The sequence below is a fragment of the Leuciscus leuciscus genome (genome assembly GCF_965113295.1).
Source record: "Leuciscus leuciscus genome assembly, chromosome: 10".
Lineage (NCBI taxonomy): Eukaryota > Metazoa > Chordata > Actinopteri > Cypriniformes > Leuciscidae > Leuciscus > Leuciscus leuciscus.
In genome coordinates this window covers 24,448,921-24,467,350 of record NC_138734.1, presented here as the reverse complement: position 1 = coordinate 24,467,350, position 18,430 = coordinate 24,448,921, and the positions used below count along the sequence as shown (strand labels likewise).

General features: G+C 38.7%; 2 protein-coding genes across 3 annotated transcripts; both read left to right on the top strand.

Moving 5' to 3' along the window:
• Nucleotides 1-898: 898 nt before the first annotated feature.
• LOC309508302 (NACHT and WD repeat domain-containing protein 2) lies at nt 899-9,359 on the top strand. The gene is made up of 7 exons (XM_082182850.1): nt 899-1,435; nt 1,629-1,717; nt 2,195-2,302; nt 3,541-3,744; nt 3,813-3,948; nt 4,026-4,549; nt 5,117-9,359. Exons 1-7 carry the CDS (start codon nt 1,396-1,398, stop codon nt 8,819-8,821), a joined length of 4,806 nt encoding a protein of 1,601 aa, XP_082038976.1. The 5' UTR covers nt 899-1,395; the 3' UTR covers nt 8,822-9,359.
• Nucleotides 9,360-9,763: 404 nt separating this feature from the next.
• LOC309508459 (small ribosomal subunit protein uS3) lies at nt 9,764-18,242 on the top strand. Of its 2 annotated transcripts, XM_082183102.1 has the most exons (7): nt 9,764-9,921; nt 10,477-10,607; nt 10,719-10,812; nt 11,696-11,790; nt 12,085-12,272; nt 13,407-13,616; nt 13,878-13,944. In XM_082183102.1, the coding sequence occupies exons 1-6, from the start codon at nt 9,892-9,894 to the stop codon at nt 13,610-13,612; spliced, it is 744 nt and encodes a 247-aa protein (XP_082039228.1). In that variant the 5' UTR covers nt 9,764-9,891; the 3' UTR covers nt 13,613-13,616; nt 13,878-13,944. The 2 variants fall into 2 exon arrangements, with proteins under 2 accessions (XP_082039228.1, XP_082039229.1); XM_082183103.1 differs by lacking the exons at nt 9,764-9,921; nt 10,477-10,607; nt 10,719-10,812; nt 11,696-11,790; nt 12,085-12,272 and adding an exon at nt 15,579-18,242 and having other exon boundaries at nt 13,602-13,616; nt 13,878-14,705.
• The last annotated feature ends 188 nt before the right edge of the window (nt 18,243-18,430 follow it).

The window sequence follows — 18,430 nt, the reverse complement described above, 5'->3', positions numbered from 1 at the left end:
TAAAAGGGGTTGCAAAAAAAGCAAACATACAATAAATTTAAAAAATAACATCACATGTATTATATTTAGTAAGTGGATGAAGAAAATTTGAACAAGGCTAATCATCTCCTTTCACCCTTTCTTTATGAATATGAGTTTTTAGTAACACTTTAAAATAGGGTTTCATTTGTTAACAATTAACAATACTTCTACAGCATTTATTAATCTTAGTTCATTTAAATCTCAAAATTTAGCAACACATTTTCGATTACACTTTACAATAAAGTCTCATTTGTTAACATTAGTTAATTATACTAACATGTACTAACTATGATCAATAAATCTTACAGTATTTATTAATCTTTGTTAATGTTAGTTAATAAATACCCAGTTGTTCATTGTTTGTTAATGTTATTCACACTATTTTAATGTTAAAGGGATAGTTCACCCAAAAATGAAAATTCTATCATTGTTTACTCACCCTCAAGTTGTTCCAAACCTGTATGAGTTTATTTGTTCTGCTGAACACAAAGGAAGATATTTGGAAGAATGTTTGTAATCAACAGATCTCGGTCCCCATTGACTTCCATAGTAGGAAAAAAATATACTATGGTAGTCAATGGGGACCGAGATCTGTTTGGTTACAAACATTCTTCCAAATATCTTCCTTTGTGTTCAGCAGAACAAATAAACTCATACAGGTTTGGAACAACTTGAGGGTGAGTAAACAATGATAGAATTTTCATTTTTGGGTGAACTATCCCTTTAACAAATACTACTTTTGATTTTAATAATGTATTAGTAAATGTTGAAATGAACATTTAATAAGATTAATAAATGCTGTAGAAGTATAATTCTTAGTTCATGTTATTCACAGTATTTTAACTAATGTTAACTAATGAAACCTTATTGTGTTACCACATTTTCAAGGCCAAATGTTATACTGTTAACATTAGTAAATGCACCATAAACGTGAACATTGTTATTGACTAGCATTTAACAAAGGTTAATAAATGGTGTAAAAAATATTTCTCATTGTTAGTTCATGTTAGTTAATGCATTAAAAAATAATTTTAAGCTTTTTTTGCTATAGGTGTGTGAATGTTTTCACAAGTTGTTTAAAATCTAGAGTGTGTTTTTGTTGGATGATATCAGACTAGTTTATCAAATCATGCCGCTTGTCTGTCAGTTCTCAAAAGAGTGGGCGGTTCTCCTAGAGTTCCATGTACATAACAGAGACATGTTTCCTGCTGGGAAATGAGATACCAGGCAAAACATGCAGTCACCCTCCTCGCCTCCATCCACAGGCTAATGAGTGTGGATTTTTCACATATTTCTAGAAGAACAAAATGCTTCATGTTAATTTTATGCTGCCACATGGAATGAATAAGAAACTCTCACTCTGAAGAAAATTGGATGGCTTGTGTTCAAGTTTATCTGTGCTCCAACCCCGAAGGTATGTATCACAGTTTGTATTAGTCAAATTTGAAATGTTTAGATAAATCTACACATGAACGAATAAATGTTTCAATTGCTGTAGTTATCCATTTACTTAGTTATTTTACAAATGTTCTTGAAAGGAATAAAAGCAAGTTGTAACTACATAATATTACTAATATAGTTAATAAATTGTGCAAATTGTGTTGCAGAATCTTTGGTTGAGAGGAGGTTACTAAGGCAGAGAGTTTTCCCCAGACTGAGAGAATATTGCAGATGCACACATGGAGTTGAGTTCAGAGTGAGTAAACATTCGTCATTCTCTTTTCTGTCTTCTGTCAATTGACCAGTTTGGAAACAATCTAATTCTAAAGAACATTATAGTTGTGTTGCTTCCCTTCCAGTTGACAGTAACAAATGATTTTTACCACGAGCTCAATTGTGTTTAAATCCAGTGACATGAATAAATAATGTTAATTTCTTTCATTGGAACATTGAGCATTTACCAGCAATCCTACTGTCTCACTAGTAGCTAAACATCATGTATTTTTAATTATGCAAATGACAAAAGACTGGCTGGAATTGTATTGAACTTCTCTTGTTAACACTATTTCTATACTGCTCTTTAAAAGCATGTCAATAGACAATTTACTGTGTAAACACTGTGGTTGTTTTGGCTAATAGTTTGGGATATAATAGGCTGCTAACACAAAGTCTTTTTCCAATCATTTGGTAGATCGTAGATTAATAACTGTCTATGGATCCAACCTCTCTGCAGGTTATTGACCCGTATGAAGCAGCAGATCCCCAAAACTGGCCTGCAGAAAAGGAACGACTGCAGATGCTGGAGGACTGCAGGAAGAATTCTCTGGGCCCTTTCTTTGTGGTAACAAACTTTTGGTTCAATACAGCATGATTTAAGATTGGGGACATCTGTTCCTAATGTACAGTGATGTTACCATGGTTAGTTTCTCACTGTAAAAAAATTATTTGTTTACTTAACAAACAAAATTTTAATAAAGTAAGTTACCTGGTTGCCTTCAAATGTTGAGTTCATTGAAATTAAAAAATTAAAAAATTGTATTGAGGTAATACAATGAAGGAGATTGGTTTAATCAACAGAAACTCAAAATATTATGTTATCTGAACCACATTAATTATCTAAGTTGATTTGACAAAAGACAAAAGTGATAAATCATTTTTCTTTTTTACAGTGTAGGTGCTTAAAGGTGCTCTAAGTGATGTCACAAGTTTTTTAGGCCAAAACATTTTTTGTCACATACAGCAAACATCTCCTCACTATCCGCTAGCTGCCTGTCCCCTGAACACACTGTAAAAAACGCGATCTCTGTAGACAGCCCAGGCTCCACAAACGGCAAGAAAAACAAACTGGCCCAGTCTGGACCACGAAACATAACAAACAGTGTTCCAGCCAATAACCGACAAGAATGATTTGGGGGTGGGGGTTGGGGGGTTAGTGCGCGTGCACATGAAGGGGGGTGTGGGGAGTGGAGGAGAGAGAAGCATGAAGAGGGAAGTTAGCTAGAGGAGAGATGTCCTAGACAACGACAACGACTAACGTTAAAAATGTATATTCTTGAGAATTTTTATATGGCCGACACACGACCAAAGAGACGACGTTCTGATGAACAAATAAAAAAGAAGAGGGGAAAGAAGAAGGAACGCGTAAAGTTCCGAATTTACATCGGAAAAGCGTTCAAAAGGTGGCGAGAACTCCGCCGGCAGAAGGGCTTCCAATCCGACATTCAGGTGGCTCTGTTTTTGCTGGACAGGTGGGTAAATCCAGTTTGGTTTTTCTATATGGTTCATGACTGTTTCAGGAAGCACGGAAGGGATGAGGAGGAGGGAGGGTCGAGCTAGCCTCCGTTTTGTTTGACAATACTTTGAACGTCAACAAGAAGTGACTTCACCCAACATCGCTTAGAGCACCTTTAACAATAGAGCATCTCTTTTTGTATTTAATGCAGAGTTTGTTAATAAATGTATGAAAATGTACATTTTAGTGAAGTGATATTTGTGACGTGGGAAAATAATGTCTACCATCTCTCTGGAGGAAAAAAACGTACCAAATTATCTAATTTTAGTTTTTGTTTCTCGTCTCAGGGGTTTGTGGGTGAACAATATGGAGATGCAAATTTACCTGAGCAGATAGAAGCCTCAGAGTTCCAGTGTGTTCTTCAGGTATGCCAACGCATGGGCCTCAGGACCGACATACTGGAGAGATGCTACCACAGAGATGAGAATGCCATTCCTCCTTCGTTCTGTATGCTCAATCCGACAGGAAATTTTGATCAACCTGGTGTCCAGGCAAGTAATATTTTTGCACTATTGGTGCACAGCACCAGATCATTTACTCCTTAATCTTTTGTCATCAGCGAGAGAATCCAAGTGAAGAGAACAACTGGTGCAAGGTACTTCCAGAGGTGAGGAGAATCCTTCATGATGTTGTGAACCAATGTGTTCAGGAGGGGACTATGACACATGACAAAGCTCAGAAATATTTCCGGTCAGGTAAGTCAGTGTCTGTTTAATTGCGCATAACTACTACATAATCAAAAGTGTCTCATTTATGTTTATTTTTAAACCAGCTCTTGAAAATGACATCCACTATGCCTACGAAAACCATTCCATTGAAGAGATCCAAAGATGTATTTGCTATGTTCATAAAATAACTATCCCATTGAAACCAAATGGAGTGCCCCCAGAGCAACAAACCCAGTTTCACCGGCTGTCCCAGCTCCGAGATCACTTCCTGCCGAGTTTGGTCGCCTCCCACAAAGCCCTGGTGTACTGCACCACCACAAAGTGCAATCGTTTTCAAGGTTACACTCCCGAGAAGAGGCTCAACTTTGCTGTTGGTCTGAGTGAGCAGCTACATACTGATCTCAAGAGACTCATTGACCGTGCTGTCTCAAAGGAAAGGGCTGTTACAGTTGATGAATCTGGCCAGAAAAGCCTGTGCCACATATTTTCCTCTCTTTACAGAATTGAACGGGCAGAAGTCGAACATGTTAAATCCTACCTAAGGGGAAAAAATACAATATTTCCTTTCATACTCAACGGTGGACCATGCTCAGGCAAAACTGTACTTCTGGCTCACTGTGCAAGTCAGGTATCTCTCAGAAAATGTTTTGTAATCCTTCAATTTGATAAATAAGCAATAATTTGATATTGTATATGTTTAGAAATATACAGTAGTCAACATATGAAGTGGATCAAAAAAGTTCATCAGCGTTGTCCTAATGCTGGGTACACACCACAAGATAATCGGGCTGATTTTGGGCCGATTTCTCCCCTTCCGACAATCCTAGGTAATTTCCCGATTACCTTGATGGTTCTACAGATTATTTTATAAGATTTTCACTCAGTGTGAGGTGTGTTAAGAGTGACTGAATCTGCTCAGAAGAACATCGGAGCCGCCCCGATCGCGAATCGTAAATATTCAACATGTTCAACATAAGAGCAAAATGGTTAAATCTAGGATTTTTTTGTCCTCATGTTTGTGGTCTCTCATATTTTTTTTATCTTTTAAGATTAGAAAAATCTTTTAGTGTGTACCCAGCATAAGACAGGAATCATTCAAAATTCATGTATAACATTGATGAAAGGTTTTGATCCACTTCAAATGTTGACTACTGTAGTATAAATATGACACTCATGAGGCCTTTTGTGTTTGTAGGCATCCGTATGGTTGAAGAACCTGGATCCTGAGATTATTGTGTACTTCATAGATGTCAACAACTCTCTGAGACAGCTTCTCAAAGATTTTTGTGAAAGGGTTGATTCAAGTAGTACCTCTGTCAACAACATCTTTCAACTAAAAGAAAACTTTAAAAGGCTCCTGACCTCAAGATCACCATCCAAGAATCCTCTGGTGCTCATCATAGATGGTCTTGACCAACTGCCAAAGACGGATGTACAACTGGACTTGACATTCCTTCCCGAATCAATAGCTTCAAATGTAAAGCTTCTCATTTCCATAACTGCAAACAGGCGTGCCATCCTTGCTACCCTGAAGATGTTTTACCCAGATTCAACCCTGTTCTTTGAGTTGCAACCAGTAGAGAGTAAAAGCTGCAGCCAGCTGCTGACAACACGTCTTCAGGAGTCCAACAGAAAGATCACCTCAGGCCAACAGATGTATGTGAATCAGGCTTTTAAAAAATGCTCTGTCCTGCTATACATGGAACTCATTCATAGACAGGCAATCCACTGGAACTCAGAGTTTGAGATTACAGAGAACACTCTGGTCCAAGAGGTCCATAATAACATTGTTCTGATGTTTGATCATCTGGAGAGGAAGCATGGGAAAGCTTTAGTCTCCAAAGCTTTAAGCTATCTTACCATGGCCAGGTATGGCATAACCGCAGTTGAGTTGACGGATGTTCTTTCTTGTGATGATGAAGTTCTAGCATGTTTTCTTCCACCAGGCGATGACGTACCACTTATTTTGAGGGTACCTGAAGTTTTTGTGGAAACTCTTCTTTCAGACCTGAAGGGGTTTCTGGTCCTGAGGAACATTTTAGGTACCCAAACTCTTTTCTGGGTCAGCAGACACTTCCCCTTGGTCATATGTAAGAGGTACCTGTGTTTAGAAGAAACATGTCAGAAGATAAATCATGTGCTGTCCGATTATTTCAGTGGCTTTTGGGCAAATGGCACAGCAAAGCCTTTGATCAACAAAGGCATGGAAATCCCAACCTCTTCAGATGTCCCACAGAATATTTACATTGACAGACAAGTACCAAGTCAACCTTGGATCTTTTCTCCTCCTTTCTATATTTCTACTGCTGTGAGTCCATCAACAAGAACATATCCCAATTTGAGAAAACTCTACGTACTCTCTTTCCATTTGTTGAAAAGTGGAAGAATTGACGAACTTGGTAACCAAATGATTTCTCAAGAATACCTCCAGGCAATGCTGCAAGCAGCACTGACTGATGAACTGTTTCTGTGGCTTGAGAGGACATCTCAGTTGGTTTTTCCCAGGGAACTTCAGCTCCTCCACATCATCTTGAGATCTTCAGCATGTCTACTGAGGAACAAACCAGCCTATCTCCCAACTGTACTGCAAGCCAAACTCCTTCCTTTTCTGAGTGTTTTTCCTACATTGGAGGAATGTGTTAATTCAGCAAGGTCTAAAGGTATGATCCCACAAAATGAAGTGTATACTGTGTTGCCTCCAATTCCTTCAGTCCCTTATACCCACTGTACACTACAAGGGTCAACAGCTTCCCAGATCATGCAGTCAGCTGGATCTCAAGGTGGTACTGTGGTGGTTGTACTGGAAAATGGCACTGCTTGGATTTGTAATGGAGGTATATTTGAAGGCTTCAAACTTACCAAATCCTCGAATCTGCAGTTCACAAGTGTCAGTAGTTCTGAAAACATATTCCTTCTCAGCACCCATTGCGGTAAACTTGTCTTGTTGGATGCAGGTGTTAATGCACAGCCTCAAGAAATTGAAACCCAACACAGAGAAAACAGGGAAAACGCCATTCTTGAGGGTGTCTTGGTGTCCGCTGACAAAATGTTTGTGTGGTGGAGAGGACAAAACATTGTTAGTGTATTTGTTGATAGGGAGGAACATACCCAACTGCACTGTGCTTATGAGATAACCTGTGTGTCATGTTCTGAGGATGCAGATATCATTTACTGTGGACAGAATGAAAGTTCTGTGACATTATTTGATTGGCCCAATGGCAAGCTTCTAGCCACCTTCACTTGTCCAAAAGATATACCATTAATTGAGATTATTCACTCTGAGGGTGATGGGATGGTTACATGTGTAGATCAAGCAGGAAATGTATTTGCTTGGAATCTTGAGATTATAACAGAACCAGTTCTGATTGGTGAGAACCATTGCACAACCAAGGATGAGGTTTTAAACACAGACCAGAACGGAGACAACATTCTCCTAATATGCAAAAAGCAACAAATACAACTTATTGACATACATCAAATTAATGTACTTGATCACTTCAATCCCCCGAGAGGAAAAACATTTAAGCAAGCCATAATGGATCAAAATTCACGATTCATCCTTGCTTTACTGTGCAATTGCCCGTTTCTTCTAGTCTGGAATTGCTCCTCCGGACAGTGTGTGTTGAGTCTGGACACTGCTAACTGTCAAGCTAGTAAACTTCTGAAATGTGGAGCCACTTACTTGGCAGCAATAACAAGTGTAAGTGTTCTTATTTGGGACATGGATCTCATTACAGCTTCAGCATTGGGCCCAAAATCTGGAAAGAGGGTGAAGATGGTGGCTGTCGGATCTAATGGTGGAAGCTGTTACTCAGCAGATGGCTCAGAACTTGTGTGGAAGTGGGCAATATCAAGTGGCAAAGTAGAAGCCCGCTTCCTTCACCAAGGTTATTTGGAGTCTATGTCCGTCTCTGGAGATGGCAACTACCTTGTGAGTATTGCAACAGGAGACATATATGTCTGGGACACCAACAGTGGGGAAAATATTCACAGAATCTCTGGTAGTCAAGCATACAAGGTTTTAATAACTCCCAAGGGCAACTGTGGAGTTGCCCTGTCAGAGACAAGTCCATCAAGGGTGTGGAAGTTGCAGAGTGGACACATGATTTGCAGCATTCATCATCTTCTCAGAAATGCTGCAATTTCACCAGAAAGCACCTTCCTTTTAGGTCTTAACAATGGGAATCTCTTGGCTGTCAGCCTCTGGTCTGGTAATGTTAGCAAATGCTTCTCGTGCTCCAACAGGTCAGATGTTGTTGCTTTCCATTCTCTGCATGGCCATCCAGATTATGTGATTGTTGCTTCAGCCTCAGGCACCGTGTACTCCTGGAGGTTAACAGAGGATACTATTTGTCATCAATTCAAGTTGCCAGACTCTTCCTTGTGTCAACCTGAGATTTTTAGCCTATCATCAGATGGGGGGTATGCCATCCTTTCTATATCTGAATCCACTATTAACATCTTAGACTTCTCCAACAGTAAACTTTGCTCTTTGAGAACCGAAGGACCAGTTCAGCAACCATATGTGACTGTAGGTGTTTCTGGTCAATATGTGGTCTATATATGTTTCTCCTCTCTGGTGTGCCACAACAAATCCTGTGATCTCCATGAAAAACCGATGCTGGTAGTCATACGTCTGACTGATGGGGAGACCGTAGGTAGGTTCTATTTGTGCAAGAATCCCTCTACTTTCACTGTGTCAGAGGATTTGTTTGTGTATGTAGGGTATGAGGACGGTTCTGTTGGGGTTTATGCTGTTATTGACACCAAGATGAGGAAAAGCTGGAAGGAGGATGGTCAAAGCCCAACACTTTTGTGTCCATTGGATGAGCAATTGATTTGGTCGCCTTTGGTCAATCCTAACCTTACTTGGGTTGAATTACCACTGCAATTGTTTTAAATAGTTCCAGTGTGAACAATTCTGCTTTTGGCACTGAGGTCCAAAAGGAATGTATATATGTAAAAATGTAGTTTTACATTATGTCGTATTGTTTTGACATGAAGATAAAAAATATATATATTCACAATTTTCCAGAATGCCAAGACTGTGTTTGTGATATGTGATATACATGTTTATCATACAAAATATATATGTTAGTTCACCTCACGTAAGTCAGAATTCAAGAAGAAATCAGGTGTGAAAATGTATACATAGCCAGTTACTAAAAATAACAAAGAATTTAAGGCTTACAGAGGATAATATACCATTTTCTGTATTATATTTTCTTTTTACTTATCTATGATACATGTTTTGTATTGATGATTGCTTCATAGCCATGCATGATTTTGATCACTTTGTATTAGAATGAGTTTTGTATTAAAGCTGGAAAATAGCTATATAAAAATCGTTTCATTTTATTAATGTTAATAATAATGTGACATTGTGGTTCAACTTACAAAAGACAATAAAAATAATAATAAAGAAAAAGTTACATTTATTTGTTATTTTGATGTGTTTTTATTGTAGTGCAGAGTGAAAAGAATGAAAAATATGTATCAAAAATAACTTTATTTAAACACGTTTACATTATTAAACAATCTTTTATTAATTTTGGGGTAATAGTGGTCTCTGATGTGTTTATATTTTAGGCATTCTCTCTCTCTCTCTCTCTCTCTCTCTCTCTCTCTCTCTCTCTCTCTCTCTCTCTCTCTCTCTCTCTCTCTCTCTCTCTCTCTCTCTCTCTCTCTCTCTCTCCCCTCACACATACATTAGCCTATTCAACTTTTTATTAAATAAATCATTACAAGTGTTTGATCCGGAAAATAATAGAAGAGCGGCAATTACATGTCGCAGGTCATACATTTTTACAATTTAAAAACAAAATGCGGTTATGACCATAGAGATTACCGCGTGTAACGTAAGGACTACAATTCCCATCACCACATCCATTCATACGGAAGTAATCCTTTGCCATAAGTGCACTTCCGCTCCAATGCCAATTCCTTTTCCTGTCCGCGGCCTCCGACAAGATGGCGGTGCAAATCTCGAAGAAGAGAAAGGTTGGTACGAATTTCACCGCAAATATATGTAATTAAAGCACATGGGTGCGAAATAAGAGTTGTACATTATTACTATGGTACTTAATTATAATTAAAGAGGTTCAGATGAGGATTTTAAAAGGCTGTATATGTGGATTGAGCTGGATGATGTCGGCACTGAATCTGATGTGAAACATGGCAGATATACGCAGCGCTGCGTTCAGTCTACTTTAAAATTTGTGCGGTTCAAACATGTATATTACAATACAGAAGGGATGTTTAAGCACTTTATATAAATCCGGAAACTTCTGTTAGTATGACTGCAAGAACTTGACACTTCATTCGGGTATGGACTGTATGGAGAGATACATATATCAGCAGTTGTACATGCAACACATATTACTAGTGTCGAACAGCATATAGTTTGTCTTTTACCTTTGTGTAACATTTGTCATGGGGTTTAATACAAAACAATGCAAGTAAGATGTAATTGTTTATGATCATACAAGACTGTCACTTGTCTGCAATTTTATTTCCGCTTTAGGAATGTTAATAATTTGAATGTTTATCTGTCAGTTCGTGTCAGATGGCATCTTCAAAGCTGAACTGAATGAGTTCCTGACCCGAGAGCTCGCCGAGGATGGGTACTCCGGTGTGGAGGTCCGTGTCACGCCAACAAGAACAGAAATCATCATCCTAGCCACCAGGTGTGGGCTATATCCACTTGTTTAGTTGCATGACTACACGTGTTTAAAAGCATTGATATAGTTTTAACTCGAGCATAAAGTGCAATAACTTCATCCGTTTGTCATTCTTAGGACCCAGAATGTCCTGGGAGAGAAAGGCCGCCGCATTCGTGAACTGACTGCTGTCGTTCAGAAACGATTTGGGTTCCCTGAGGGCAGTGTGGAGGTAAGATTAGTGAAGTTATAAATGGGGTCCAAAACTAGTTTGGGATGGGTAGTTCTGATGTTTTGGGTCTTGTTACATTGTAGCTGTACCTATGCAATGCGATCCCAGCACACCATGCACACTTGCTGACTGAAATTCCCTTCAGTGATGATACGATGACGAGTCGGAAAAGGGCCCGTTCTGTTTGAGGATTCTGGGTCAGGTTCACGTTCTGTGCGTCTGACTTCAGGTCCTCAAAGCAGCGAGTCCAATCGCTTGAAGACATATGAGGCATTTGTCTGAGAAGGGTGGATGGATGGAAAGCAGGCAGTGTGTTTTAATTGTACTCCAGATAATTTTTTTCTTTCTATATCCTGTTTATATTTCTATATCACGTTTGTTGTCCTCAGGGCCTGCTACGGTGTGCTGCGCTAGGTTATTAAAATGAGTGAATGCAGTACTATAACAGTACAGTACTGAGGAAAAAGAATTGTAATTGACTAAATATTTCAAACGGATTCATGAGTACTAAGTTTTAACTTCTCAAATCTTTAAGGAATTGTGGTGCATTATTTTCTAGGGGTCAGTAGAATTATTTAAATATGAGAACCCCCCAAAAATTTGATTGAGTAGATATAGTATTCTATCAGTACAACGCTATGAGTAGAAACAAAGTGTAATGTAACGTCATTGAAACTAAATATTTTAGATTTGTTACTAATTTCTCATTGTAAATTGGGTTTTAATACAAGAAACATTTACATTTGAGGGGCAGAATCTCACAAGGATGAACAAGTTTGGGGTCCATGGCATCTGATTTAATCACTACCGCGATCAGGTGATTGCGTAGTTGTAACAGACCTGCTTCATTGGTTCTGACGTATTGGGTCTTGTTTCATTGTAGCTGTACGCTGAGAAGGTCGCCACCCGGGGTCTCTGCGCCATTGCTCAGGCAGAGTCTCTGCGCTACAAGCTGCTCGGAGGACTGGCTGTCCGTAGGTAAGCGTTTACTTACTAGCACGCCATGCAACTTTACCAACTGATATTCCCTTCAGTGAGGATACGATGACGAGTCGGAAAAGGGCCCGTTCTGTCTGAGGATTCTGGGTCAGGTTCACGTTCTGTGCGTCTGACTTCAGGTCCTCAAAGCAGTGAGTCCAATCGCTTGAAGACATATGAGGCATTTGTCTGAGAAGGATGGATAGAAAGCAGGCAGCTTGTTTTAATTGGAGTCCAGATTATTTTTCCTTTCATATCCTGTGTTTTATATTTCCATATGTTGTTTGTCCTCAGGGCCTGTTACGGTGTGCTGCGCTTCATCATGGAGAGCGGGGCCAAGGGTTGTGAGGTGGTCGTCTCTGGTAAACTGAGAGGTCAGAGAGCCAAATCCATGAAGTTTGTGGATGGCTTGATGATCCACAGTGGAGACCCCGTTAACTACTACGTTGACACTGCTGTCCGCCACGTCCTGCTCAGACAGGGTGAGGAAGATTCATTTAACTGATGGCTCTCTTGAAGTTTTGTTTTTGCCAAAAGTCATTTTAATGGGAAGTTCACTTCCTAACACACCATGCACACTTGCCGACTGAGATTCCCTTCAGTGATGATACGATGACGAGTCGGAAAAGGGCCCGTTCTGTTTGAGGATTCTGGGTCAGGTTCACGTTCTGTGCGTCTGACTTCAGGTCCTCAAAGCAGCGAGTCCAATCGCTTGAAGACATATGAGGCATTTGTCTGAGAAGGATGGATAGAAAGCAGGCAGTGTGTTTTAATTGGACTCCAGATTATTTATACTCCAGTTTATATTTCTATAACATGTTTGTTGTCTTCAGGGCCTGCTACGGTGTGCTGCGCTAAGTTATTAAAATGATTGAAAGCAGTGCTATAACAGTACAGTACTGAGGAAAAAAATGCAATGTAACCAAATGGAAACTAAATTTTATCCGTAGAATATTTCAAACAGATTCATGAGTACTGAGTTTTACCTTCTCAAATCTTTAGCAAATTGTGGTGCATTTAATTTTTTTCTAGGGGTCAGTGAAATTTAAAAATATGTATAAATACAATTTTAAATTAACTGAATTGATTCTAAATATTTGCTAATTTCTTGTCAATTGGGTCTTGATACAAGAAACATTTACATTTGAGAGTGGCAGAACCTCACAAGGATGAACATTTGGGGTCCGTGGCATCTGATTTAATCCCTATCGCGATCAGGTGATTTAGTTGCGACACCCATTTCAATGAATCTATTGCATTGAGAGCTTGTGATTCAAATCAGCAAGTCTGAGCTGATGCACATCTCTGTTAAGTACATGGACATTAATGTGCGAAGCTTTTGCCATTTAAAGCCGTTTGGTTTAGCATGGCACCACTAATGTCTTTCATATTGAGTAACTAATCAATGTTCCAAATGGAATCTCTGAACCGAATGATCTTTCCTTCGGTGATGTAATGAACCAGAATTGCATTGTTTTGTACGTTTTCAGAGCAGTGTGACGATTTAGAGGCGTTAGTCTGAGAAGGTTCTGAATGCTTTGAAGCTTATGGTAAAGATCAAATGGGTTGGAATTATATTTCTAAATATTTCTCTCTAAATCTGTATGTTCATATAGGTGTGCTTGGAATCAAGGTGAAAATCATGCTTCCTTGGGATCCCAGTGGTAAGATCGGCCCCAAGAAGCCCCTGCCTGACCACGTCAGCATCGTGGAGCCCAAAGATGAGGTCCTCCCCACCACCCCAGTGTCCGAACAGAAGGGGGCCGGGGCCAAGGCTGAGGCCCCAGTCATGCCACCGGGAACCCCAGTGCCGACTGCATAAAGGGGTAAGACCTTAAAACCCCAGTTTTAGTGTCAAGTACCCTTCAGTGATGATTCGATGACGAGTCGGATTGAGGCCGCCCTCTGAGGATTCTGGGTCAAGCTCACGTTCTGTGCGTCTGACTTCAGGTCCTCAGAGATCGTGTGTCTTCTTAGATTGAAGATTTTGAGGCATTTGTCTGAGAAGGGATTTTCCTTGTTTGACTACTTGTTTTTGAAATGCTTTTTTAAATTATTATTCTAACAGATGTTTCTGTCTCTTCCAGGTTGACTGATCATTGATGGAAGGCCTACACTTTTCTGTATAATAAAATGAAAGAATAAATGGGGAAAGTGTTGTCTGTTTTCATTTGATTTAAATGTGTTTCAAAGCTGTTACGAATGGTCCCAGTACTTTTAGAAGCTTTTAACATTTTACTGGCCGATGGTGTCCCAGAATGTAAATACCCACTCGTAAGGCATGTTATCCATAAAAGGTGCATCATGCATGTTAGTGATGTGAATTTTTCTTTGCCGCATTTACTGATTTTATATAAATGGAAGTGTGTTGCATATGAAGGTATGCAGAATGTTTTTACCCTACTGGTATGCTCATGTGATAATCGCTATACACTTAGAGATTTATTTAATTACAGCTTTATTTTTAGATGAAAGGCTGCTGGTTTTCATTTACTGTTAGTTCCTGAACCTCAGGTTATGGCACAAAACATTTGGGGATTTTGAATTTTCCAACCTGAATAGATGTGCTGTGAAGGTGTCAGATGACTGTTATTTGGTATTCTATACAAATGCATCAAACAAAAGCATTAACCATGGTACTTTTGTTAGTGGACTAAACTATTTTAGTTTTATTTGATTTTTTAAGAGAAAAATAGTTGCTTGTCTATTCATGAAGGCAGCGTATGATCTAGCAGTGCAGGTCTGCTGTACCTGTGTGTGTCATGGGTGGATCTTATAAAGTTACACACACGCACACCTGATTCTCACAGCTTGATTGTTGCTGACTGCTTGAAGAACTCGAGCTTTGACTGAAGACAATGAGTTTACCGGACTACAAATCTCCTGGAAAACAATCCTCAGCACCTGTACAGTCGGTAAGACATTAAACATTTACATTTGAAAATGAATAGTCACATTGTAACATTTTCAGCGTTGTATTTCATGTAACAGCTGTTCTGTGTTTCAGTGCTTTCGATCGTGTGATGTGTAATTTTGTAAAATTCATTTAATTTTGACACGTTATAACGTTGTCTCTGTCTGAGTGCTATTAAAGTTCACGGTATATTTTCACAGCACTACCTGTAAAGCAAATACACGCGAGTTGTGCGTACTCTGTACACGATACTTGGTAACAAGAAAGTAGTTATTCCCAACAGTATTGTATGCTTAAGGCGGAAGCAGGTGAAAGATTAAACAACGTCTGTCTTTTCGACATGAATTTTGCATTTTATTTTGATTACAAAGTTTACTTAGTCTACCAAAAACTTAAACGTTTTTTAAATTCCAAATACTGAGCAATGAGCATGTAACATTTATGGCAATAAATGCCAGTAAATCTGCTACTGTGCATCCTTCAACTAGTTCACTTTTCTATTTTATTTTTTGACAGTATACTAAAATAGCCTACATGGCGTTATTTTATATATTTATGACGTACTACACTACCATGTTTTTAGCAATTCTCTAAAAATACTTTTACCATGTAAATACCATGTTATGTCAATATGAAAATCTGCTATCATTTTAGTGTTTTTGCAATTTTTATGCACATTTTACAAATCTGATTAAAATTAATATTGTGAGGTTTCCCCCTTTTTTTTCTAATTACCAATTATTCAGGGAGTCTTATTTTGATGCTTTGATTGATTCCTCAAAACTTGCTTAATGTTAGTATTTAATTATGCCTTATGTCATTTCACCATAGAGAAAATATGACCTCCTTATTTGCTTGTTTTCTCTGTCCACAGAAATCCCAAGTTGTGCAGCTGAATATCGGAGGTCATGTCTTCAGCACATCCCTGGGGACCATCCGGAAATTCCCAAACTCCACACTGGCAGACCTGTTTAACGGATCCACCAAACGGATGGACCCCGAGGGTCGTTACTTCGTAGACCGTGATGGGACTCATTTTGCATACATCCTTGAGTACCTCAGAACAGAGAAAGTTCCTACTGATAACCTGCAGGAAGTGCACAAGGAGGCGCTTTACTATGACATCAAACCTCTGGTCAAAGCCATTGAGGAGACGCCTCAGTTCTTTGGAGAGACGGTCGGAAGACAGCAGTTTTTGGCCCGTGTGCCGAATTACCGTGAAAACCTGGAGGTGATTGTCCGGGTGGCCAGAGCGGAGGCCATCGCCTCACGCTACTCCAACATAATCGTGTGTGTTGTGAGGACAGAAGATGATTTAGCCAGATACAATGATGCTATTGACAGTCTCGGCACCCCAAAAGAGTCTGTGGTGAGCTTTGGTCCGTGGAAAGCTCCAGCATCAGTGGATGACTTGTTAGATTGCGTCAAAACGGACATAGAGGCCAAAGGATATAAAGTAAAGATACAACCACACAGCATAGACAAAGGGTTTCTCTTTAAGAGCTACAACTTCTTCTACAAATTGGTTTTCACCTGGTGGTAAAGAGTGTGAGGCTCAACATTTTAGGCCTTTCATGACCTGGAAATAGGGGTATACAAAATGAAGGAATGTTTTATACATGATTAACTTATCACACAAATCCGATTTATCAAACATCTGTTCCTTTAGCAGACCCACCTATATGACAGACAGCTGCTAATGATGTATAATGAAGATCTTATCTGACAGTATCTGTTCAACCCTTGTTTAATATTGACTCAAGTCATGCTATCCTGGCCTTTGGCTGAAAATAGCTTCTGCATGGACGTCTCTTGTCATGTTTCACAGACGCGTCTTAAATTAAGCCAGGATTAGGTTAGGGTTAGGAAATGTAAGATTTTTAGGTTAGAAAGTTTAATTAGTTCAATTAGGATTTAAAGTCCCCCTGTAGTCAATTTTGACTAAAAATTCATACATCTTTGATGACATGGGCCTATTTTAAAGTTTTTTTCATTGGGGAAAATAAATCTTCATGCCTTAAAATAGCTTATAACTCTACACTCTTGCCTCATTTAGTATATACACAGTTCTATGAATATGCAAATTAGCCCCGCCTCCACTCACTCACACCAGCTCAGACGATCACGTTGACGTAATTGGTTACAAGGTAGTTTGTGATGTCAGAAACACCAGCGATTTCAAACCGTGTTTTTGAGACTGTCTTTGGTTCACTGCAGTTTTAAGGAGAAAATACTCAGCAATGTTATTGACTTGTTAATTTGCACATGGTTTGTCTTAAAGCATTTTAAAAACACCACATAGACATATAAACAACATTAAAAGCTGGATTTGCACCACAGGGGGACTTTTATAAACGTGCCATAGAAAAATATTACTGGTGTGCATCTTGAGACAAAACAATGGCACTGACATATTTTAAGATATACCAGTGCAAATGTATTTTAGTTACAACAGCTCAAACATGAGTTTTAGTCTAGGGCTTAAGCCTAGCCTGTGCGGCTAAAGTTTTGAAGGAATATTCTGGTTCAATACAAGTTAAGTTTTATCAGCAGCATTTATGGCATGCTGTGGATTCAAACAGAATATTATTTTGACTAAAGTGTGTGTGTATGTGCAGAAATGCACTTAAAATAGAAGTCTGGGTAAAACATACAACATACACTTCATGCTGTTTGTTTTAAGTCTTAAGTGCAAGTGTTTGCCACATGATGCTGGTAAAAGGCTTTACATCAATATTTGGTCTTATGGTATCATATTGGGCTGTTAATTTGTCCATATCTGCGAACTGCACCATTTTATAACTTTTAACATTTATGCATTTGCCTGATGCTTTTATCCAGAGTGACTTGCATTGCATTCAGTGTATACCTTTTCAATCAGCTCATGCATTCCCAATGCATACTTTAAGAATGAAAATTTTTCGTCCACAAACAGGTCCACTTGTCTTCATATACCAATATTACCTTAATTTGTGCTATGTATATACAATATGTCTGTTTTAACTACTGTAGTTGTCTAATATCTGTTCCATTTTTTCACTGCCAAGACACTTGGAAAGAACCCTTTCCTTGTGGAGATCGTTAAAAAAAAAGTGCAAAATAATATGTGACCCTGGATCACAAAACCAGTCTTATGTTGCACGGGTATATTTGTGGCAATAGCCAACAAAACATTGTATGGGTCAAAATTATAGATTTTTCTTTTATGCCAAAAATCATTAGGATATTAAGTAAAGATCATGTTCCATGAAGATATTTTGTAAATTTCCCACCTTAAATATATAAAACATTTATTTTTGTGAATGGATGCAGCACTATCGCCAATAGAAATGGACAACTTAAAAGGCGATTTTCTCAATATTTAGATTTTTCTGTACCATCAGATTCCATATTTTCAAATAGTTGTATCTCGGCCAAATATTGTCCTATCCTAACAAAGCATACATCAATGGAAAGATTATGTATTCAGCTTTCAGATGGTGTGTAAATCTCAATTAAAAAAAAATTACCCATAAGACTGGTTTTGTGGTCCAGGGTCACATATTAGGAAAAAGCAGAATGCCTGTTGTAGTATCTTATTACTTCATGTGAAAGAAAAGAAAGAAAAGCTGAATGATTTCAATGATACCTTAGTGGGTTCATGAAATTGTTGTTCACAGAGATGTTGTGCCACCCTTTAAAGTTTTAAATCTGTATACTATAGCTGTGGTTTTAGTTCAAAATGTT

What these genes read in the sequence shown, in the direction of transcription:
- LOC309508302 (XM_082182850.1), top strand. Translation starts at nt 1,396, where the DNA reads ATGGCTTGTGTTCAAGTTTATCTGTGCTCCAACCCCGAAG. An exon ending in TCTGTGCTCCAACCCCGAAG is followed by an intron (nt 1,436 to 1,628) that starts GTATGTATCACA and finishes ATTGTGTTGCAG; the next exon opens with AATCTTTGGTTGAGAGGAGG. An exon ending in CTCTGGGCCCTTTCTTTGTG is followed by an intron (nt 2,303 to 3,540) that starts GTAACAAACTTT and finishes TTCTCGTCTCAG; the next exon opens with GGGTTTGTGGGTGAACAATA.
- LOC309508459 (XM_082183102.1), top strand. Translation starts at nt 9,892, where the DNA reads ATGGCGGTGCAAATCTCGAAGAAGAGAAAG. An exon ending in TCCCTGAGGGCAGTGTGGAG is followed by an intron (nt 10,813 to 11,695) that starts GTAAGATTAGTG and finishes GTTTCATTGTAG; the next exon opens with CTGTACGCTGAGAAGGTCGC. An exon ending in CCACGTCCTGCTCAGACAGG is followed by an intron (nt 12,273 to 13,406) that starts GTGAGGAAGATT and finishes ATGTTCATATAG; the next exon opens with GTGTGCTTGGAATCAAGGTG.